General features: G+C 46.3%; 1 protein-coding gene across 1 annotated transcript in view; it reads right to left on the bottom strand.

Moving 5' to 3' along the window:
- LOC119163610 (uncharacterized) overlaps positions 1-24,831 on the bottom strand; it is a 154,362-nt gene that overhangs the window by 57,675 nt on the left and 71,856 nt on the right. The window contains exons 2-3 of the mRNA XM_037415645.2: positions 20,038-20,159; positions 8,620-9,004 (exon numbers count right to left, since the gene is read on the bottom strand). Coding sequence (XP_037271542.2) covers positions 8,620-8,902 — 283 coding nt within the window. The 5' untranslated portion in view covers positions 8,903-9,004; positions 20,038-20,159. The remainder of the gene's footprint in view (positions 1-8,619; positions 9,005-20,037; positions 20,160-24,831) is intronic.

Below are 24,831 nucleotides of genomic sequence, written 5' to 3'. Positions count from 1 at the left end.
CTATCACGGCGGTCGTCCTCGTGCTCAGAGATCCGATCCAACTTTTCAGCCGTTGAGATCGGGGTAGCGGGTCCCAGAGCAGCAAAACGTTGAGGACAGGGGTAGCGTATCCCACCGCTGCCACCACTGTTAGGAATTTTGCTCTGTCGCGATGGTAGCGGTGGCGAAGAGCGGCGAGCCGTCGAGCGGACTTCGATGAAGCCTTAGCCCGAAGGTGAAACAGGGAGGCAATCCGTTTGGAAAACAGCAACAAAAGTAGCGTTTACTATCGCAGGTTGTCGTTTTACAGAGCCGGCCAGCACGACAACGTCGGCTGGGGCAAAATCTTCTTAACATGGGGCCGGCTCGGCCTTAAATAGCGTCTTTGGTCCATTCTCTAAGACCAGTTCTCGGGCTCGGAGGGGGGGAGACGTAGCCATACCCGGAACTGCAAAGTGGTCCGGCGGAGGAAACGACGTTATCCCCGGACTGCACGGTTCTTCTGCACGGAAGGCGGCGCTGGGAGGGGGGGAGACAGTTCGTCGAAACAGGGCTCGATCCTGCGAGACGCGCTCCCGAACGAGGAACATGTCTGTGGCACAACACTGATGACATCGGCATTATTGCATACCATCGGGCTACAGTAGCAATTATGGTGACTTCACGCACAAGTGTGGACAGTAGCGATGACGTCAGGCTGCAAAACTTACTGGATATCCGCTTGTGCGTCACCAACGGAGCCAGAGAACGGAGCGACCATTGAAACGTCACGATATATATCTAGCGTGAACACGCGACGTGAAGCTCGTGCAGTGTCATTTATGACGTCATCATGACGTAGCATCACAGGTTGACGTCATCAATGACAACGTCACTCACGGGGGCAGCCGATCAGGGGGGGGGGGGGGGCAGCGCGAAAAAAAGCAGGTTAGGTAGAGAAAGCTTGCGATTCATTCTATCTTGGAGGCCGTGCGGAATCAGGCTCGGTGAAGAACGCTTTCGGAAAAGGGCATGTCAGGATCAATACATCGACTGACAAGGAAAATAACCAGATAGATTTCGCCTTCGAATCGTTTAAACGAATGCATGATGAGGTACCTTGTGAATTTTTCTACAGGTGTGGTCTGGTGCCGCCATATTGGCACGTTAACTTTGCCGCTTTCTATGTTTAACAGCTAAACAAGTGGTGCTACGTTACATTCCGAACCAACCAAAACGGCTGGGTCGGTGCATTCGACGTTTAGTGTCCTTATCGATTGACTTAGTGATGTACAATAATAAGAAAGCGTTCGTTTAACAGCCCAAGGCTCCGGCGTCCATGCATCTCAAGTAAGACCGTCTATGGAGAGCTGGTATACAAGTGCAGTTATTGTACGAACTACCGACAGATAGCGCCTCGCGTTTATCGTTGACCCGATTGACGTGGCGCCGTTCTCGCATCGAACGGGTTAGTTGGCATGTACGCGGAGCAGCGAGCGATAGTTAAAGCATGGTTTATCAGCGAAAGTGAGAGGCTCAAGGATAGATAGATAGCGATAGGCTATTTAACAAGTACTGGTGGAGGTGTGCCTGCCGGTTCGCCTATGTTTTACGGGCTGTAAACGTGTCGAACTACGTTACGATCACTTCGTTCTTCATTATATATGCACAGAGAGTAGCGTGAGTTGCGTGCTACATTATGCGTATATAATGAACGATAAGTTGCTGGTAGCATGGTTGGAGACGTTTACGTACTGCACGTAAGAGACACTGCAGTGATCCACAATATATTCAGCAGTGGCGCTGATTGGGATTTTTTTCAGGTGGGTCTGGGGTGAGGGGGGGAACGGGACGGTATAACTATCTTTTATAAGTGTTCGTGCGTGCGTTTATTTGTGTGTTTTTCATGTGTATATAAAAAATGTGTAGAACTGAAAATTTTCGGGCAAAAAAATAATGACCCTTCCCCATTAATCTCGCCCACCCAGGTATGCCCGTGCTATCAAACATTATATACATTCATGCTTATCTAATGTGGAATACATCGGTGATAGTACGGTTTGAGACATTCACAGCCCGTAAAACACCCCGTGGACTTCATCGGACTAAGATAATCCAAAGACGCTAATGCGTCAAAGACAGTGAGAGACTGTCTCCATGAGTTTTGTCGCATTCTAAATGCGGCCACCATGACCGTCGTAGTCGTCGTCGTCGTCGTTGTAGTTGTTGTTGTTGTTGTTGTTGTTGTTGTTGTTGTTGGCATATCGTAACTCAGGTCTTGCCCTGGGAGTGCTATACGGTGAATGGTAGCAGGAGCGATGGGACAGAAAGTCGTCCGCCGCAGTGATACAGTGGTTAGGAAGCTCGGCCTCTGACTCTAAAAGTCGTGGGTTCGATTCCAGTATCGGTGGTAGCATTCGTATGGAGGTCGAAAAGCTACATGAGCGTGCACTGTACGATGCAATGCGAGTGATCGTGAAAGAAAACCAGGTGGTCTATAAAATCGGAGTCCCTTCATTACAATGGGCCTCGTGAGGACATCAATAAAAAAAAGAAATGAAAATTTAAGGGCTCCTTTTTTTTTAAACACAATATTGTTAGGAACTAACCGTCTGACAATGATGCCAGTTGGCTATAAAACGTTGACATCATTGTCAGTCGGTTCCGACTGATTTCATTAGTTCATCGCGGTTTTGGCATGCTAAAATACAGAAAACAAATAAATACCATTTCATCCCGTTTTAGTAGAAGCTTATCGATGCTATAGACTAATTTTATGGTTCATGTAGACTGTCCATAGGTGGTCTAAGAACCTCCGGCGTAACAAGAAAACGTCTGCGCAATAACCAACCATGCGCCTCCGTCTATACAGAATGCACAGATATATTGCATAGGCTTATCGACAACGAAAAAAAAAAAAGGGAGTCTATATTACATTTTATAGATGTTATATTCATTACATGCCTACTCTCAACGAACAAAAATTACGAACAATAAATATGTACTCATCTTAGAGACAGCGTAAAAAGGCGGAAAGAAGGACGCGATGTCCATATGACGATTTTATGAATGTTATATGAACAAACGTCAAGCCTCAACAAACGAAAAAAATGTCGACGAGAAAATGATAATTATTTATTCAAAATACCTTACAGGCCCACTGAAGGGCATTGAGTAAGGGGGACATCAGTATACAAACAAAATAACAAAAAAGGAGAAAAGCTGACGAAAATATGTCTATAAAGAAGATTACAAAAATCAAGGTGCAAGAGCGTTATACAATATTAGAGTGCAACGAAATCAGGTTATCACGAAAAGTTTCACGGTTAAAAATGGATACAACATGATCCGGAAGATCGTTCCAATATGAACTACTATACACTTCGTGAAAAACCGGAAAGCACGAAGCGAAGTATATATGACATTCTATAGGTGCAATATAGATTAAACACTCCCTCATAAAAAAAAAGGAAAGAGAAATTCAATAAGAAAGTGATATAAAAAAACTTTTATACCCTTCGTGAAAAAGCCGAAAGCGAAGTATATATAACATTCTATAGATGCTATATAAATGAAACGCTCCCTCGTAAAAAAAAAAAGAAACGAAATTCAATGAGAAACTGATACAAACTACTCTTATATAGACGACGTGAAAACCCGGAAAGGGAAAAGCGATTCTCATATGACAATCTATAGATGCCATATAGATTAAACGCTCAGTCACAAAGTAGAAAAGAAACTCCACGAGAAATAGTAATAAAATACTCTTATATAGACCGCGTGAAAAACCAGAAAGGGGAAATCGATGCTCAGATGCTCATATCAGAATCCATAGATGCCATATAGATTAAACGCTCAGTCAGAAAAGAAATTCTGCGAGAAATCGATATACCCCTGTATTCTAGAACCTCCCTTCACTCGACGCTTCGCCTTCACTTGAGAAAACCGATGGGAGCGCCATCTCTAGGCACGGCAAGTCGCTGCATATCAGCGATAGTCTGCTGCGACTCTTGAGTGGCGCAGCGTCATTTTCAGCCGAGTGGTGGCGCAGTGCTCAACTCTGTCAAGTGAAGGGGGAAAGTAGAGTCGAGGAGCATTCGTGAATACGGGGGATAGACTACTATCGCGTGAGAAACACGAAAGTGGAGACAGCGACACGAGTGGCGTTCCCTTGCGTTGCGAAGCCGGTATGCAGCAGCTTCCGTCATGCTTCGCATATTTTCTCGACGACAGATCGTGGCGTAGCCGGCAGCTCGTGGGGAATAAATGCCGGCATAATTTTGCAATTCCTATCGCTCGCAGCGATTCGAAAGGTTGAAGAAAAAAAACAATAAATGAAAGAAACGTACAGAGACGCGATTCGAATGCAGGGTGCATTATGGGAGCGCCTGGCACGGGTGGAGGCGATGCGAAAGAGAGATGCGCTTCCACACAAACGCTGTTTCAAAAAGAAGTATAAAACACGGCAAACGAGGGAGAAAAAGGCGACACTATACGCAGAAGAAGAGAGAGAGAGAGAGAGAGAACACAACTTTATTGTCGTCAGACTTAAGGAGGTAGGTGACCCGCCAGGCTGAACCTGATGGCCACCTCCTCTGCCCTTTGTACGGCCTGGAGCTGAACGGCCAGGCTGGTGGAGGTCAGAACTGCCTCCCACCCCTCTGGCGAGGGAGCGGCTAGGAGATCGAGAGAGGGGGGATCTTCCCTGCAGGCCCAGAGAATGTGATTAAGTGTGGCTATTGAGCCACAATGCGAGCAATGCGGATCAATCGAGTCGGGGTATATACGTGCATAAATGTATGGGCACGGAAATGAATGTGTTTGCAAGCGGCGCCAGATAACCTCCTGGCGCTTAGTTAGCTTATGGTGCGGGGGTGGTTTTGTCTGCCTCGAAAGACGGTAATATTGTGTGATGTCATGGTAGGATGTCAAGGCTTCACCAGGGTTTTCCAAATCAGAGGCGGGTACCACCGCTCGGCTGACGAATCCTCGAGCATATAGGTGGGCCGCCTCGTTCCCTGGGTTCCCCGCGTGAGCCGGCACCCATACCAGCGCAATGGAGGATAGTGCGTCTTCCTCAGCATCTGTAAGGAGACTGGGCAATAGTAAACGCAGAGTTGTGGGGGCCACAATGCCACGTGCGAAGTTGGATATAGCAGCCTTTGAGTCACTGAGTATAGTGGTGAATCCGGATGCTGCTGCTAGCGCTATCGCCGCTTCCTCAGCTTCTGTCGTATTAAGCACACGGACAGAAGCAGCCGCTTTAATTTGAGGTGAATTGGCGTTGTTGCCGGGGAGAGTGATTACGCTTATTGCATATGCTTTAGTAAACTCTCGGTATTGGGCGGCGTCAACGTACGCAACGGTTGGGTTGGACGCGTACGTTTTTTGCAAGAATTTGGCCCTCGCTTTCCTTCTACCGTCGTGATGGCTGGCCAACATGTTCTTTGGCAGTGGTTTTATGAGGAATTTCTTTCTGATGTTGGGGGGGATGACAGCCGGATCGTTACCCGTAGGAGATACCACATGGTCAATGTTAGCAAGGATCCAACGCCCCGTCCTGCTTCCCTGTAATCGGTGAATTTGCGCCGTAAGATGCGCTTCAAGAAGTTCTTCTAAGGTGTTATGCAGCCCAAGACTGAGGAGGTGCTCTGTCGATGTGTTTCGGGGGAGACCCAATGCCACCTTATACGCTTTGCGTAAGAGCCGATTTAGTTGGGCTCGCTCAGATTGAAGGAGGTGCAAATAAGGGAGGGCGTACGTGAAGCGCGACAAAACGAAGGCTTGAATTATCTGTAGCAGTTCTTTCTCCTTCATGCCTCGATTGCGAGCGCTCACTCGAGATATAAGATGGGCCGTCTGGTTCACGGTTACGGTGAGACGGTCTAGCGTAATGTTGTTGTGGTGGTTTGTTTGCACAATGAGTCCGAGTACTCTCATGTGGGCCACCTGCTTAATTGGCGTGTCATTGACATACACGTTAATACTAGGAAGTGGAGTCTTAATTTTGCGGCGATCTGGAGGTCGCAGTAATAGTAGCTCCGATTTGCTCTGGGAACACTCCAAACCCGCTTCTGACACGTGCTGAACGACTACGTCGGTTGCTCTTTGAAGAGTCTCCTCGATTTGACCATCGGATCCCACCGTCGTCCAGAGCGTGATGTCATCTGCGTAGAGGGTGTATCGCAGGCCGGGTATCGTGTCAAGTTTGGGAGGTAGTGACCTCATAGCGAGGTTGAAAAGGAAAGGGGACAAAACAGCTCCCTGCGGGGTGCCGCGATCACCGAGTGTGATGAGCTTAGAACGAAGGTCACCCACTGAGAGTTCAACCGTTCGATTAGATAAGAAAGCACGGACGTAGTTAAATATGCGTTCCCCGGATCGTAGTTCGGACAGACTGCCTAAAATGGCACTATGCTTCACGTTGTCAAATGCTTTGTGAAGGTCCAGACCGAGCAAAGCCTTGGTACTAGTGCCACTCTCAGGTCGTAGGAGATCGTGATGCAACTGGATGAGCGCATCCTGAGTGGATAGATGGAAGAATTGCGAAGATAAAGACCAGGTTGACAGGACGTAATTCACGGTTTAAAGTATGTCTCTGCGAAAGATATGGGGGGGGGGGGGGGTGGAGATGGAGGGAAAGAAAGAGAGGGAGAAAATGTACCAGCCCTCGAATGTGAATGATTAACCACTTTGAATTCTCGCCTTGAAGAAAGATGGGGGGAGGGGGGAGGGAGAGCGAGAAATTGTGTTACGCTTCAGGTGCTGGCTTGAATTTGCGAGTGCGGTTTTCTTTTTGTTTTGTTTGTTTGTTTTTTGGGAAGTTGAACGCCGGCTCGCCCATTGGGCGCGCCACGATATGTGTTTTTCCAGGAGGTAACGACACCACAACGGCGCTCTGGTGGTGAATACTCACAGAAGAAAGAAAGAAAGAAAGAAAGAGAAAAAGAAAGAAAGAAAGAAAGAGAAAAAGAAAGAAATCGACGGAAGAATCCGGATGGTCTGAAAAGATGTGGTTAAGTAACGCAATATGTTTTCGTGGTATAGCGCTCTGCATTAAGTTAGGATCGGTCTGTCTTTCTTTCTTTCTTTCTTTCTTTCTTTCTTTCTTTCTTTCTTTCTTTCTTTCTTTCTTTCTTTCTTTCTTTCTTTCTTTCTTTCTTTGAGTGATATAACAGAATTCATAAAAAATAAAGAAAATATAAAAAAGATAGGAGTCTAGTTAAAACCTTGACTGCTGAGTAATGTTTAAGGTGCAGTGCTACTTAGACATAGAGAATTTCGAAAGCTACTTGTATACTGAGAGAGAGAGAGAGAGATATTTGAACTGGAATGCACAGGGTTAACGATATGAAGGTGATGTTTTCGTCTAGAATTTGTATAATTCATCACTCCCTCGAACTTCCTAACTTGTGCCCCAGCTAGCTTTAAGCTCCGGATTTGTTTTCACGTCGTCGCAAATAACTCCAGTTTGCAGTGGTTACATTAAAGTGCATTCTAAACCTCTGATAAAGTGTTTAATCCTTCCGTGACAGAATATGTAAACACCCCAGGAATGTTTTCAGAAGGCTAAAAGGTCACAACCCGGCGCAGGCAGACCATATCGCATTTGCGGTGAGATTGTGTGCGACTTACGACTGCGTAAGTGATGAGTGGTATACGCAAGGGAAACGTGAAATGCGTGGGTCGGGGCACTCAGATAAAGACTTGTTGATCTCCAGAAAGTCTTCGCACGTTTGAGAAAAAAATATACTGAGCAGCGAATCTCCGCGTCCCCCTTCTCTTGCAACTATACTTCCTGTTCATTGGTTAACTCCTACATGTTATCCCGTTCACGTTGATTATGTTCCCAGCAAAGACTGAAATAAGTTAAGATTTTTTTTAAAGAGGGCGGGATATAATGTGGCGAGGAAAGACGGTCGTCTACGCTCGTTGTAGGGAGTACGGATCAGTCACGCAAATATGGTAGTCACGACAGTCACCCAGTCCTCTTTAAAAAAGGGTATCGCGAAGCAGATTCGTCTGCAGACGACTGCGCTGATCTTACTGGTAGCGGCGAGTCTGAAGACGATCTCAGATTCGCATAGCTTATCTTAAACATGTGTAAGTTGGAAGTCCGGCTGGCAGTCAGCGTCTTTTGTCCCCACGGTAGCCAAGACTCTCCTATGAGGTCTCCATCAATGTCATCTGTAGTCGCCTTGTCCGCAGATGGCCCGTTAACGTATATGCATTCCGCTGTGGTTATAGAAATAATTCTATATTAAGCCGAATGCCATGTATGGCTGAACGACTGCAAAAGCCCAAGGTTAAATAAATGTACATTAACGTGAACCAAGTGAATCAAGAGTGATTTATGAGCGTCTGGCAAAACTTTTACGCTTTGACCTGTGATATCATTAGCCCTGAACTAAAATTAACAGCGCCAACACAGAACACGCCACACAAAGGAAAGAAACGACACGTACTGTGCTTCTTTTCTTTTCCCTCTGGGGCGTGTTCTGTGTTGGCGCTGCTAATTCTGATTCAGAAATATGTGCCAACTAAGCCCAAATCAACTTTTTTAAATCTCTCTAGCGTTAGCGAAGGACCAGCAATTTTTATTATCTGGAATATAATAAATGGTTCCACACTGCCAGGTTGTACGTGTAGTGTCTCACTCACCGGCGTAGCTGTCCGGTATGACGAGTGGTGGCCCTATGGTGCTGAGGCCCGAGCTGCGCGCGTCGGGCGCCAGGGAGCGCGCGTGCACCTTGCGACATCTGTAGGCGCCGTACAGCACCAGCGGTTGGCTCAGGTCCAGGCTGGAGGGCGAGTGGACGCGCTCGGCGATGCGCACCACCTGTGGCAGCGGAACCCGGCGCACAAACTCCCGCGGAGGCAGACCCGGCTGCCAGCTGCCGCCGCTACGCGGCGAGCCGTCCGTGTTCTTCGAGCTTAGAGACATGGTGGCGCCGCCGGCGACCGTAGCGACAACGGCGGGACGGCGGTGGTGGTTAACGTTGTGGCTGCACTGGAGAGGAGGCGAGGACCGACGGGACACAACAGCCTGCGAATATTGGTAAGGAAGGAGTACAGTTAGGGAAATTGAGAAATAGAAAAACTAAATAAATCGGACAGGCGGCCACTATGATTAACGTTACTCTTTTAGTCGGGTCCCGCTTAAAGTGCTAGATATAGCCAGGAAGTCGGACGTTTTTCGTCTGGTTTCCTGGATATAGCCAGCATCAAGTTAACCAGGGCCCGTTAAAAAGTGTATAGTAGCACGGTAAGCAGGAACAGCGTAGATTCTAAGGTTGGGTCACATTGTCCATCCCGCAAAGTATACGCGCGTATTACACTTAAAGTCTTCGGTGCCGCGGGGCATTACGGTACTAAAGTAGTGGACTTGCGTCATCGCCAGTATGACTGCATCACTGGCGTAGCAGAAGAAAGGGGTCCTTCATATAGCCCCCCCCCCCCCCTTTTCCTCGCGCTTGAGAATTTTCAAGTTTGCGCGCGTATATACAAACAAAAGCGTGCAATCACACAATCTGGAACATAACATGAACATACATGCGTATATATACACACACACATGAACATACTTCCCTACATGCTTCGCGGTTGAGCAAACATCAACACACATGAACACACAGTAGTCATCAAGCTTAACACGAGCGCTTCAATGCGCGATCTGGACCACTTCAACTGATGCCAGCCGCAAAGTGCTGTTGCCGAGATAATACCTTGCTGTGCTTGGGTAGTATGTCGGCATTCATGGGTAACATCTCCGCAACAGAACTTCCAAATCTACGCAGCGCTAGCGTCAATCAAACTGTTTCAGGGCACGATGTGGAACTTTCCTGTTAAGCTTGCATGACGACTGTTCACAAAGACATACTTCCCTACATGCTTCGCTCCTCCATAGTCTTTACTTAATGGACAGTTATAGTTTATCGTTAGCATGATAGCGTTGGTTAAGGGAACAGCATTACAATCCCCCAAATGTTATTTGTGGACAGCGATTTATATTTTAGTGGGATAGCGTTTACGTGGTTTACGTGCCTCTGTTAAAATGGTGGCGCCACCTATCAGAGGATGAATAACCTAAAGAACAGTGAAAATTGAAAGAAAAGAAGAATGTTTGCCTGTGTCACCGCACGAAGCAATCTTACGAGTTCTCTTAGTAATAATAAATGAAAATGAATATGAATTACGCACCAAACGCGGAAACACTTGTGTTGCCGATTTGTTTTCATCGATGTTCTAGTTAGGCCTAGAGACGTTCGAAATGGGAAGCTATATATCGAAAAGCTAGGCTAGCTTATCCATAATATTCGGTCATCGAAGCTAACTGAAGGGAAGCAAAGCCATTTTAAACAGTCGTTTGCTGCGCACAAAGTGGATCTTTCAACAGCGACGCCAAAATTACTTCGAGGCGGGCGTCCGAAACCGCCACCTTGTTTTATGTGCACTACGTAAACCACGCTAACGTTAAATCTGAAAAAATAGCGTGCGTACGGTGAGCGGTATACGGGTGACGTATGTTACTGCGCATGAGCACTTCGACCCCGCTATGCCGGCAAGCCCGCAATCCCGCTAAGCCCGGTAAACTATAACCGGGGAGTTGTAGACTAACGTTTGCAGGTGTTGCGGGCGTTGCTTTAGTTGCGGGTGCCATATTAGTTTTAGAATAGCGTTTGCTCTCCCTAGGGAAACGTCTAGGGACTTTCGCCTCCAGCTGCAAACCCAAATGCACGGAAGCCACACGCGCAACACTTCGCGGGCCTCGCAAACCGCGATCACCGCACGCTATTTCGGATTTTCTGCGGGCGGGCCGCGTTACGACGCATGCGCAGCGACAACGACCGCGCCGCAAGGGCTCGCGGTACGCTATTCTAAAATAGAGTTACTGTATATACTACCATTAGGTATATGCTACCTAAAGGTAGCGTATACAGTAACTCTTTTCTAAATAAGTACAGTAACTAATAAAATACAGTAACTCTTTTCTTGTACCCTTCAGGTCTCGTTTGGATTGTTTCAAATTCTCTTTTTTTTCTGCGTGTGGTGGAAATTTGGAACAAGCTTGATGGTGCATTGCGTAGACTGAACACTGTAGAGTTCGGGAAAAATTTTATGTGTTAGTCACGTAAAATTTGTGCGCACTATTGTTTGTTTCTGTGCTTTCGTTGATTTTTCTGTACCCGCTCCTGCACTTGTCCCAGGCATGAGACAGCAGTACTTGTAAATAAATAAATAAATAAATAAATAAATAAATAAATAAATAAATAAATCTTTGTACTGTCAAATACTGCGCCCAACTTTCAACGTTACTGCCTTACGCTGGCTTTCGTTTCGAAAGCCTTGGCGAAAACAGGGTATAACACTCGTCGTCGGTCCGATCACGAAGCCGACGCCGGCACGCACGCTCCCGTGCCCGAAGCCGGTTTTTCTGTCTCCGCCAGCGCGCATTATTGCGTGTGTGTGTGTGTCCGCATACACACCAGGTGCGTGCTCGTCATCTCTGCCGGCTGCGTCTATCGCGGCGCTGATCTCGGTTCTCCACCCTTGAACGCCCGCGCTGACTCACCGGACGCTGCGACGGAGCGCCGAAGCGAAAAACAATTTCTGCGAAGGCTTTGGAATGACTCGGTTGCAGCGGCCCGTGTACGCTTCAACCGACAGCCACCGTACGGCAATGCGAGCTCGTGTTACTTATCTGTTTGTCATGTTTCTATGAAAGCGCGCTATATCTGCATGCGTGCTCAGGTACCCACACGTGTGTTTGAATTAATAACGAAGTAATGCCGGAGAGCAAGCTGAGGACAGGATATAGGAGTCGATGACGCGGACTGTTCTACGCGAACTAACGCAGGACATGCGGACGCGGACACTGTAGGGAAAAACCAAACACCGTCTGTGTTCGTGTCTGCAGCCTTAGTTTACTTCGGTATGACTGCAAACCAGCTGTATACAACAAGTTTACGTCATTTAGGTGTCTATAGTGTAAGAGCATGAGGTGTAGGAATTCTACTGCAAAACACGCTCATTTAGAACGTCTTTTTTAAAATTAATACTGTTACGCTGAAGTGGCAACGTGTGAAGGGAGGAAGAGGAGGACGAAGTGGTATACTGTTTGGAAGCAGCTCGCGGTGTCGGCGCGGCTATACCCTTCGCCATTCGTTCTTCAATAAACACGCCCCATCGTCCACCAAAACTGTTACGATACAATACACAATACAACAATACAATACACAGCTATAGATTCAATGAGACGAGTCTGTCATAATCGTATCGTCTAACGTCATTTCCTTCTCGGTAAAATAATTATCCTTGTATTAAAGTTAGTGATCACTCATTGAAGTAGGTTAACTTGCGAGTTCTGCGTTTGGAAATGTATACTGAGCATGTAAATCACTTGTGTGGGTATATATAACAACGTCCAAGATGTCTCTGTCGAGGTATATTCGCATAGGTGCTCTGGTTGACGCGCGAGTATACATGTAATCATACACGAGTGTAGGTAAGGTTTATGCACGGTAGATATGATGCTCTGCTGCCTACCTGAAATCCGCGGGTGTGACCCCGACTGCGGCGGTCGTATTTTGATGGAGGTAAACGGTAGAAGCCTTTATATATATATATATATATATATATATATATATATATATATATATATATATATATATATATATATATATATATATATATATATATATATATATATATATATATATATATATATATATATATATATATATATATATATATATATATATATATATATATATATATATATATATATATATATATATACTGGAAATGTCAGTGCACGTTAAACAACTCCAGGTGGTCGAAATTTCCGGATCCCTCCACTACGGAGTCTCTCGTAAACATATTGTGGTGTTAAGAACGTAAAACCCCGCATATTATTATTAAGCTTTACGGTATGCTTCTATTTCATGTACACACTAAAATTTTCTAGCACAACATAGCTCTCTGTTCTTCATGTCTGTAGTTGTATACCGTGGCTTCCGTCAGATCTGCTCGGTGTACGTTGGTATAGTTGGTATAGGCCCACCTAAGTACTTAGATTTAGGTGTACGTTAAAGAACCCCCCATTTAGTCGAACTTTGCGGAGCCCTCAACTGCGGCACACCTCACACGATGACATCGTGGTCTTTGGACGTAAAACTCCGACTTATTATTCTGCGAATTCTGCGTGCGTGGCGTCACGGCCAATCGTGTGAAATATCGTGTTCTTCAGAATTCTTCACTTGACATGTCACCTCGGGACTCTTGAACAACAGTGTAAAAGACAGGATGAAGGAAGAGAAGATGTGAGAGACTCTGTATACCAACGAATAAAAGACACAAACTGCGTAGCTGGTGTGCTTTGCGCCGTTGATAAGGCCCAGTGGATTTCAACGAACTCGGCCAATCTGCAATCCTGCCTGAGGGACAGGAAGCTAACGGACTATACTTGAATAGGCGTTCCGAAACACTACACATCTGTCCATAACAAAGCCAATCAGGAATATTTTATAGAAGAGTACAGTAATATGTGTGAAAACCAGAGTATAATGTGTGGCACACACACACGCTGGGGTATAGGACAAAAAGTGGAAAGTTTTTATAATAAAATAATTGAAAATGTATTACGCTGGGGCATAGGACAAGAAGTCGATAGTTTTTATAATAGAATAATAGAAAATGTATTATCCATCATTCCCATGCTCGTAGAAGCGTGATGTGTTGCAGCTCCCATGGAAACTTGCGCTTGAGTTCCCTCTAGTGGTTTTACAGGAAACTCTATACGTTTGTAGCTGCTATCTGAAAGGCTCTAATGTAAATCAATCCATGATAATGGCTGTACGGATGAATGTGGCATTGCATGCAGTGTTTTATAACTAACTAACTAACTAACTAACTAACTAACTAACTAACTAACTAACTAACTAACTAACTAACTAACTAACTAACTAACTAACTAACTAACTAACTAACTAAACAAAACCAGTCTTTTTAAAACAAAAAGACAAGATAAAACAGGAATAGTTTATTAAGTTACGGAAAGGCTTAGAAGCCTCCACGTCGAACTCTTAACATTGTCGTTTGTCAAGGGAAAGAACGTCAACACGCCAAGAGACAGCATATGAGATCATGAAGTTTGCGGGAATGACGTGACCGCAGCAAGCACAGGGTTGGGTTCATTGCTTAAACACGGGGAGATGCCTTTGTGTTTCAGTGGGCGTAGTCAGGCTGATGATGCGGCTGCTATACTGCCGATGATGACTATTTGCAGCCGTAGAGTTTCCTAAAGTTAACTAGAGGGGACTGTGACACTGAGATCGTTCAGCCACCATGGGAATGATGGGTAGTACACGGATTGGCCAATAGTCTTCGTGCTTGCGGGCTTCGAACACACTCACGACTTTGTTTACTGCGGTGTTTAGGTTTCGCTTCGAACTTAAAAACCCACCGTTGCGAACTTCGTGGCCCGATTTGAATTGGTGAGCCAGAAGGTTTAAGGTGGTGAAGCGTAACTGCTGGACATTTGCCGATTATCGTCTCGTTGTTGTAGGCCCGTGTGCTCACATTTGGGTGCACGTTAAGAACCGCAGGTGGTCGAAATTTCCGGAGCCCTCCACTATATACGGCGTCTCTCATAATCATATGGTGGTTTTGGGACGTTAAACACCACAAATCAATCAATCAATCAATAATTATCGTCTCGTGATAAAGTAGCTTCAAGCCACGTGTAGCCAAACGAAGCCGAAAGTGTTAAGATTAGACAAACCCAAGTACGAACCATCATTCCCACGCTCGCTGACGCTTCATGCGTAGCAGCTCCCATAGACACTAGCGCCAGAGTTCCCTCTGGTGTACTAACAGGAAACTCTCTGTTTTCAGCTGCTGTCTAAAGGGTAGTAAAGTATAGATCAATGCATCAAGACGGCTGTACGGATGGATGTGGCATTGCATGACCCGATCGGCTTGACGTCATGGCGTACAAAACTGAGAAGTAAATCGTCCGAATGCCCAAGATGGCGGCCTCATTATTTAAAGAAAGGAAATCATTCGTATGTAGTGCCCACAGCGGCAGTCTCCAAGCACGTGCATACTTTTCAGAACTGCGGCGCTCTACATATTGAAGGTCACTATTAACTGCGTATGAACGGATGGATCGTGCAAAAAGAGAGAGAGAGAGAGAGGATGAAACCACACTCGTGGTGTACACGACCACGGAGTAGTTGCACGACTCGTATACCACTATAGTTCCCGAATGTGAACGTGCCCGTTTCCCACGATATATGCATATGCCCTGGTCCAGTAGCAGGAACGACGAGGAAATGACAACGCCAAGCGCGGACGCGGTGTGTGGTGATGCGGCTGTCTTTTTTTTTTAAATAAAGACTCCCTCCCGCCGACCGAGTGTAGAAGAGCTGTCTTTTTGACTGAGGCGCGAACAACAACTGCACTGTGCAGTCCACACACTAAAGTGTCCCGTTAGAATTTTTTTTTAGTGCGCCGCTGTCTTCTTATCGTCTCGCCCAGCCAATGACCCACTGCCTTCGTCTTTCTCGTCATCAGGCGCCTCTGTCGTATAGGCTCTTCCGGGACTATTCGCTCGACCAAGCTTCAACGCGACAAAAGGGCTGACCGGAGTAAGAACACCCCGCATGGACGAAGGTGGCTTCCGTGAAGAGATACAGCTGCCTCCACTATTTGACGAACATCACCGCCACCGCTTCGGTCCGTCGGCGAGAAAAAGACACTGGTCGTGCCAGTGCAACACTACCTGGCCAATGGCCAGTGACGCCTCATAGGTGACCGATAGGCTTTCTCAGCTCGCCAGACCGGTGTTGCGTGCGACGCACGTCGGTGTCAATGCGGGTGCTCTCCCTTGTTCAGTTGTGTTGTCCCCCGCTTCGTCGAAGAAGCTCTGCCTACTTCTCGATAGCGGTAGCTGTCCTATTGTCGTTTTTGTGTGTAGTAGGGCGGAGCATTCTATGCGAAGGAAACTGGGTTTTTTAGAAGTAGTTTCTGGGTCAGCATAAAAAAGTATTCCGAGCTAATAGTGGGGCCATGAGTGTGCGTAGAGCTCCTCTTCAGAGGGGGAGGAGTGCGAACGCTCAGCGCTGGGCTCACCTTGCCTACTATATCAAAGTTTAAGGCAGACTTCGCGCGCCCCCTATCAGGTCACCGAGGAAGGGGTCTGCACCCCCCCAGCCCCTTCATGCGCGCGCTTATGAAGGGGGCAATGTCTCCAGTGAACTGAAGAAAGAGCGATGCAAGCAAAGCTTCTTCACACTATGCAATCGTAATGAGTTTCATCAATAATTACGTTGTTAGACTGACACCAAGACGCGCCACGGTGATCTAGTGCTTATGGCGCTCGACAGCTGACCTGAAGGTCGCGGGATTGAATACCGGCCGCAGTTTCGATGGAGGTGTAAAGACTTGATGCCCGCCTACTTAGATCCAGGTGCACGTTAAAGAACCCCAGGTGGTCGAAATTTCTGGAGCTTTCTACTACGGCGCCTCTCATAATCATGTCGCGTTTTTGGGACGTTAACCCCCCTAAATTTAGACCTGACTGGATAGAGTAGCTGCACATCACACTTCATTACATCACGGCCAATCAAAGACCGTTTACCACTGCTGCTCAGACTACTTATCTGCTCACCTGAAAAATTTCTTCGTCCAGACTTCGAAGGAATGGAACTGTATTCCCGCCTCTGCTTTACCCAACTGCAGCCTTATATCGTTCAAGGAATTAATTGAAACTATTACTGACTAGATAAGCCCACACATCATGCCATACCTATGACGGCAATTCTTATACCGGGAGCTTAGAGCGACGACAAAAGGACAACTAGACGTACTCAGCTGAAGTTAGCACTCCTCTTCCTGTTCTTTTATTGTCGTTCTGAGCTCGCGCTATATCAATAGTCATGACCTACCAAATAGCCCAAACTGCCACACCTTTTACGGCCCATTCGAGCTACCAACAGATTGGGCGGGAGAAGGGATGCAAGGCACCTCGAAGGTGAATGCCATTTGCCCCTTTTTCTTCTCAGTCGACCCAGTCACGCCCCTTTCCGAGAAAGCGTCCTACACCTCAAGTGGTTTCGCACCGAATACTTCCGGGATCGGAGGCATTGCAACCCTGACGATTATCACCTAGTTTGACGCTGCCTCTGTGATCGATCCGCATTTGACCAAGGGTATGATACCACGTGACCGGGTCACAAACTTTGGTGATGAGGGACGTCATGATGACGTCATGCAGTGACGTCATCGCACGATGTTTTTTTTCCGCATCACTCTTGCTGACATAAATGCCGATGGTCCACTTTCACGTTTGATGAGGCATCTAGCTACATAGCCGTAATATTAGTATACGATACTATAATTATACGTTTTTCGAACTATAGTACCAATCTTCGTTAACATATAGATGTTTTCCACATTAGCGGCGTTTTGTTCCAACGAGTCACAATGGCCTAAGCTCGCACCTATCTCAGGGGCCCAGCTTGTACTAATATTCACTCAACGTTGCACCAAACAGGTGTCCGATTCGACTGTCATAGAACAGCAATAGCCACCCACGTACGGGCGATTGCCACCGACACCAACACCCCAGTGTCTGTACAGCGCCAAACGGTCGAGGGTGACCAGCCGAGACGACCACGGTAGTTGCCGGGCTTTTCGAAACTCTCTTGAGCCAAGCGAAAGACCGTTCCGCTCGGACGGTTGTCGCTACACGCTATTGGAGACGCTCCCGGTGCTTCAATTTCTTAACACCCCACCCCCATCTTGTTTCGCACCTACCAGTTCTTATTTATAGTTTTTTTTCTTTCTCTTGGTTGCTGTCCACTTTCGGTGCGCGCCTGAATATAGAGGCTTCTGTAGCAGCAGTCACTTGTCACAGCTGATTACGGAGAAGAAAAAAAAAAAAAAAAACTCATGACGCGGAGAAATGCGTTTGCCTTGAATGCTAGCGGCGTCGACTTCTATGCTGGCGGCGTCGACTGCGGCTGTCACGGTTGAGAGGGCCTGATGTGCTGCACTCCCAAGAGTGCATAGCGAATGTGCGAGAAATGATCGGTTCCGTTGGTCGAAGTAACAATGCGCTTAGATATATATTGACTGTGGCCATATGCGATAACCACAAGGAGCGCGAAGGGCGGGGGGGGGGGGGAGTAGGAAGACTTTACGCCACCTAGTCACACAAGGGAAACGCCAAGTCCTCCCAATAGTTTTACTCAATCGGACCACAACCATCATTGTTCGAGGTGCAGTTTTGTGGCCGCACAGGTCTTGACGACACTGGTGAAGGAGGAACCCCTAATATAATAATAACTGGGATTTTACCTCCCGAAACCACGAGGTGATAACGGGAGACGTGGAGGGCTCCGGAAATTTCCTCCATCTGCTGCTCTTTTATGTGCACTGACATCACACAGTACTCTGGCATCCAGCATGTCGCCTCCATAAAAATATGACCACCATGGCTGGGGTCGAACCCACGACTTCAACATGGCCTAATATACAAGACGCAAGACTGGGTGCCAATCTTAAGTATATCGCCTGAGAAAGCTTGAATGGATCCCCATGCTAATAAACATGTTGTTAGAAGCTCGTAATGATAAAAATGTAAAAGCGAAAGTGATCAGTTAACGTAGGTAGTAAATAGTCCTTAAAATGTTAGTTAGGGCTCAAGAAGGTTGGTAACAGATGCTGTTACTATTTGCTTGTGGTTACAATGTTTTTACCAAATGTCGTTGCAGCCAGCGAATTTAATCCTCCCGTGCCCCTTTCGTGTAGGGTATATTCGCTTAAATAGACAACAGCACACTAAGACTCTCTCCCACTTCTTTCCTGGGTGATAGAACGACATAGAGGGCGCTGACGTCGTTCTTATATGAGCGCCCTGCCAGTCCGTTCTTTCACCGTACCGTGTCAAGCGCTGTTTGTTGTCGGCATCTGGATGACGTACCCAAACGGCCAAGTGACGTGCATTCCTAGCTGCTTTCAACAGCGAAGGTATTCCCGTAGCTGAAGCTTTCATACGCGGGATCCACGGTAACGTCATAAAAAGTAACGTATGACGTCAGGTGGATGTCATAAGCGCGTATGTGCCACAAACATGGCGTTGATCCCACTGCACACAACTTGCACTGATAAGGAGGAAGACAGCGGTTAGTCCAGCAAAAGGCGCCTGTATTAGTAGTCACACCACCATCACGTGATGCTTTGTGGTTTTAAAACGTGGTGGCTACACTACGACCTCAAAGCTTAAGGAAGATCGTTTAATGAAGAGCAGTGATACAAAACATCTGAAAGGCTTTCAAAACATAGAGATACAGTATAGTCGAATGAAGGGAAGGCTGCAGCTTCGCTGCCTTATCGGTGTGCACTAACAAGAGCTGGTTGACTTTTTTTATTCTTCAAAGGCACTCAAAAGATATCTGCAACATGTAGAACAATAGTATTGACCATGTACTAAGCCTTACACATAGTTTGATGTTTTGTCTTTACTTGTTTATTTCATTATTTATGAGCAAAGTGCAACAATGTGTTCATTATACATTTCTGTACGTTCTCTCAAGCATTTACGTCACCTTAAATCGCAATGATATCTTCTTGTATTTTCGTTCGTTTTTTGAAAAAAAAAATCAACGTTTCTTGATGTTCTGATTTATTTTTGTACAAATTCTATTCTGCTTGTATACTTTCTTCCGTTAGACCACCAACTAGCCTATGGCTATGGGTCTAATCAGTGTTGTGAATTTCTTTAAATGTAGTCATAACAACCTCAATAAAATGAATGAATGAATGAATGAAATATACGGCTCTGCCTTGCTATAGCGTCCATAATTAATACACATGCTGAGGGTGCCACTCTCCCCTGACCACCTCCCTGCGTCCGGTGTAAGCTGCCTTAATTGCCGCCGCAGAGACAGGGTCCACTCAGGTCCACCTTTCAGCCGTGCCCTCCGATGCAACTTTTTGCGCCGAAGTAGTAGTACATCGCGCGTAAAAGCGGTACATCGAGGCCCTATAACGATGCGGTCGTTTTCCACTCACATTCCCTCGGGCTGCGGTCTCGGTTCAGGGGCGCCCTCTACAGCCTCGTGGAGTATACGGTAATCGCTCCAGATATCGGGGTTGATGTGGCGGCGGTCCCCACGCTCGCTGACTCCTGGTGCCTGCAAACAAAACAGGAAGAAAAAAAAAGGAACATCAATCAAGAGGATGGAAACGCCACGTCAGTTTCGTGAGTAATTGCTGCTCTTTCAAGGAAACTAGTCACCTTCGACGGACAGATTACCCCTAAAAATGCAGGCTTTGTACGGGTGATTACGATAGTAGGTTTCAGCAGAAAAAAATATAGGTACAAAAGAATCCAATTTCTGAGTTTAGTTTATTTACTTCAAACAATTATGCCTCCATACATGTTTGAGGCATATTGAAGTAAAATTCACTATAGAAAGCAACTTGACGAAGCCCATGTTCTCCGAGAACATGGGCTTACAAATACAAAGTTTGTATATATGGCAGTGCAGGAGGACAGAAAACACTGAATACCCTGACCAAACAACACTGAATTATGGTGTCAGCAGAAAAAACAGCGATAAGCAACACACTGCGGTCACAAAGTTTAATACAACAACAATATGAGAAACTTGATACGATGTTCGTGGTAAACAGGAAAACAAAAACCTGTCACCCGAGAAATCGCTTTTTTTATTTTTTCAATCAATCAATCAATCTGATTTTTATTACAAACCAAAGAAAAGATTACAAGATATCTGGACCGTTAGCCTACATTGGCTAGTGATCGGTCCATATCGGAGTACATAAAAGCAGCTTAGAAGAGCATATTGAGCAATAAACACATATATACACAATTATTTATACATATAACTATTCACATATGCACATACATACTACATACATAAGCGCGTGTACATATATGCATTTTCACAACATACCCAAATATAGCTTGTTTCATCATCATCGTGATATATAATAAGTCAAATATAATATTCAAATGAATGTATGTACGTAAATTCACGTACTCCGCCAGGAACTGAATACGAAGAGTTTGCTGAATGTCGACCCATTGTTCTCCACATAACAGATTATTTGGGCACCACTGCCTGCAGGTAACACGACGTAGCGGAGTCGTTGGTCTTGTGCAATAGTACATAAAGCGACGAGGAGCACGTGCGGCGTAGTAGTGAGGCTGACCACGTCAGAACCCAGAACTGCCTCAAGGTGTCGCCCCGCAGAGCAAAAAGTAGGGTGCCTTGATGCCCGCGCGGGGGCGCGCGCATCGAGGCACTCTACAAAAAGCGGCTGCTCGCGCCCTCTACACAGACGTGGCGGAGTCTGTACATTCTGGAGTCGTATTGTTACATCGAAGGTGAAAATTAGATCTCGTTAAGAGTGTGGAAATACATTAACCCCATAGATTGCTAGCTGGCCCAGCAAAGAAAAGGAAAATAAAGCACACTATCGCGAAAAACGAAGGGAAAAAAAGCGCAGGAAGCTGGATCATGTCAGCACGATTCCGCTGTACTTGAAGGAAGAATTCCAGAAGAAAGCGCTTTTTTGTGTGTGAATGGAAATAGTGCACGCATAACATTCCAACTAGGAACTGGCAACGGAGCTCGAAGTGGTTGTCGTATATAGCAGGTATGTATACTTAATGGCTGACACTCTTCATACGTTATTTGCAACGATTTTTGTTTGATGTTTAGTACAAACAATCTTTTGGAGAGTATGCAGCATTATCAACAACGAAACTTTTCGCGCCTACCGCACTTGCTTTGCTCAGTTCAATCACCTATAGTCCGGAGGCCCACGTGCACGTTGTGCCTTGAGAATGCTTAAAGTAGTATACTTCTGCTACAGTCGATCAAACACAAAACCGGCGTAGATTGTATTTAGTGTGAGTTATATGTGAGACTCTCTGCAAAGCTACCTTCCTCAGTGAAACGTCTTTTTCTCTTCTATGAACGCGTTGCATACGTGACGACCAATTCCGTTCCGCTAATCAATAAATTTGATTTGATTGATATGTGGGGTTTAACGTCCCGAAACCACCATATGATTATGAGAGACGCCGTAGTGGAGGGCTCCGGGAATTTCGACCACCTGGGGTTCTTTAACGTGCACCCAAATCTGAGCTCGCGGGCCTACAACATTTCCACCTCCATCGGAAATGCAGCCGCCGCAGCTGGGATTCGAACCCGTGACCTGCGGGTCAGCAGCCGAGTACCTTAGCCACTAGACCACCGCGGCGGGGCGCTAATCAATAAATGTCCCTATAGATAGCACAATGGCGAGAAGTCCAAACACGCAAACACGAATTCTAAACGTCTATACCGCGTTATTACGCATAAAGTGACGCTCACACGTGTTACCTTGAGTCCACCCTCGTGACACATCACTTCCAGCAACAGCAGTACCTCCGCTCCGTGCACAGGTGAAAGCCATTCACACTTCCCAGCAGCTTTCACCAGCTCTCAAGACAACGAACGGGATGTCCTTCTGTAGCACTCACTCACATACTTCGCCACGCAGTGTTTAACCTTTTACTTGCCAATGTTCCAAAATTGGAACATACGAAACCTAATTTTTTATTTCCTCTCCAATATATTGCATATGAAAATTTTATGTTTACGCATACTCATTGATGCTTGTGAAAAACGTAGCAGTTTTAATTTCTATTATGAACCTATGAAAAATCATTAAATAAATTTTTAAAAACAGGCATATTTTGCGCTCCTTGACCACCAGATGTTTGTTGCATTATTCCGCAGGAAAACGTAACGTTGCAGTGAGCAAAATAGAACTGAAATATCGGCAAATAGCTCGGGGTTGCGCGGCAATACAATAAAAATAATAACAAAGACAATCTAGCTTTCAGCTTGAGAGTTTTGTGCGGATGTTCCTTTTTTGGAACATTGGCGTTTCACAGTGTCGAACGCAGCGTAGACGCGCACGAGCGTTTCGCCTCCTTCTTTTCCTTTTTTTGCCTTTTCGATGGCGCCCGCTGTACGGCGCTTGGCAGACACATGAACATAAGCTTTCCTGGTCGTCATTTTGAGTTTGCCAGACACGTGGAAAGAGCAGCATTGAACTACAGTGCCTAGCTGCATCAATCCCTGTGAATGTAAGTAGAAACCTACCTTGCAGCTGGTTTTATTTTTGTAGTACTGTGCTATACACCGCAATAACTTTCGTTGTGGGTCATGGCACAACGCTTCCTCACTTTAGAGGCAGCAATTGACCTTTTGTTCAGCCTTCCTGATGACGAACGCGAAGGTGCGTCTGTATGCCAATTGCCGTTGGTTGGAGATGGCAATATAACTGACGAGGAGCACGTGAACGAAAACGACTTTTCTGAAGTTGTTCCCGATGATGTTTGTGGCCATGTTGAAGTTATGCAGTGCAGCGATGAAGACGTTGATTCGCTTTCTGCATGTTCGAGTCCTGAGCCACGACGAAAGAAACCATCGGGGCGGCAATTCGCTGCTGGAAAAAGGACGCAAAGCTTCAACGAACGCTCGGAAAACAAATGCTCCGAAGCGTTCCCATACACCAGTATGGGGTGGACATGCCACGTTTGACAAAACAGTTCCAGCGAGAGTCCTCCGTTGTTGCTAGAGGCATTTTCTGATCTTGCAAACATGAACCCATTTATGTTGTTCAGCAAATTTATTTCTCCAGAGTATCTTGGTTCACTGGCTGAACTAACTGCAAGATACGCACTCCAAAAGGGGGAGGAGGTGGACGTCACAGGAGCGGACATAGGTCAGTTTTTAGGCCTCTTACTTTTCAGTGGGTACCACTCCGTTCCGTCTGAGGACTCGTATTGGAGCACTGCAGAAGATCTTTGTGTGCCTACAGTCGCGACAGTGATGGCCCGCAATAGGTTCCGGCAGCTGAAAAGGTTCTTTCATGTTCTTGACAACACTCAGTTGAAAGCAGGCGAAAAAATGGGCAAACTTCAGCCGTTTTACAACGAAATCTCCAAATGTTTCCGCCAGTTTGGAGTGTTCAATGAAAGCCTCAGCATCGACGAGTCAATGGTGCCCTATTATGAGCACCACTCGTGCAAAATGTTTATTTGCGGTAAACCAATTCGATTTGGGTACAACATATGGATGATGTGCTCTTCGAATGGGTACCCCTATGCGATGGAAATATATTTTGGGAGGAACGAGAAGGACGACAAGACACCTCTCGGGATCAGGGTTTTTAGCAATATAGTATCTGTCCTGGGAGCGCCTGAACATCACGAAGTCTACTTTGACAACTTTTTCACTTCGCACGGCCTCTTGACGAAACTGGCTGACCAGGGGATTCGAGCGACAGGGACTGTGCGAGATACAAGAACCGGTGGTTGTCCACTGAAGAGCTTGAAAAACATCGAAAAGGAAGAAAGAGCATCTTTTCACTAGAAGTGTGACGGGGCAGTCTGCGCATGCAGGTGGAATGACAATGCAGTCGTCACAGTTTCTTCTAACCACCTCAGCCACGAGCCTGTTGGAAGTGCGAAACACTCCTCACGACGCTCAAACAAAAAGATGGACATTCCTCAACCATAATTGATCAGAAAATACAATGAGGGCAGGGGCGGAGTAGATGTGATGGACCGCCTCCTCGGAAGCTATCGACCGAGACTGAGGAGCCAGAAATGGTTTGAACATGGCTGTCTTCACAGGATAGCTCCTCTACTGCGAGCTTCACAAGAGTAGTGATGCCGCCATGACGCACATCGCCTTTCGGCGGGACGTCACCATGTCCTTGCTGCAGCTCAAGCAGAAACTCACTGTAAGACCTGGACCCCGGGTTCATTTGAGACAT

Source organism: Rhipicephalus microplus, chromosome 9 (genome assembly GCF_043290135.1).
Source record: "Rhipicephalus microplus isolate Deutch F79 chromosome 9, USDA_Rmic, whole genome shotgun sequence".
NCBI lineage: Eukaryota > Metazoa > Arthropoda > Arachnida > Ixodida > Ixodidae > Rhipicephalus > Rhipicephalus microplus.
The sequence above is the reverse complement of the archived record's forward strand: the minus strand, read 5'-3'. Positions and strand labels throughout refer to the sequence as shown.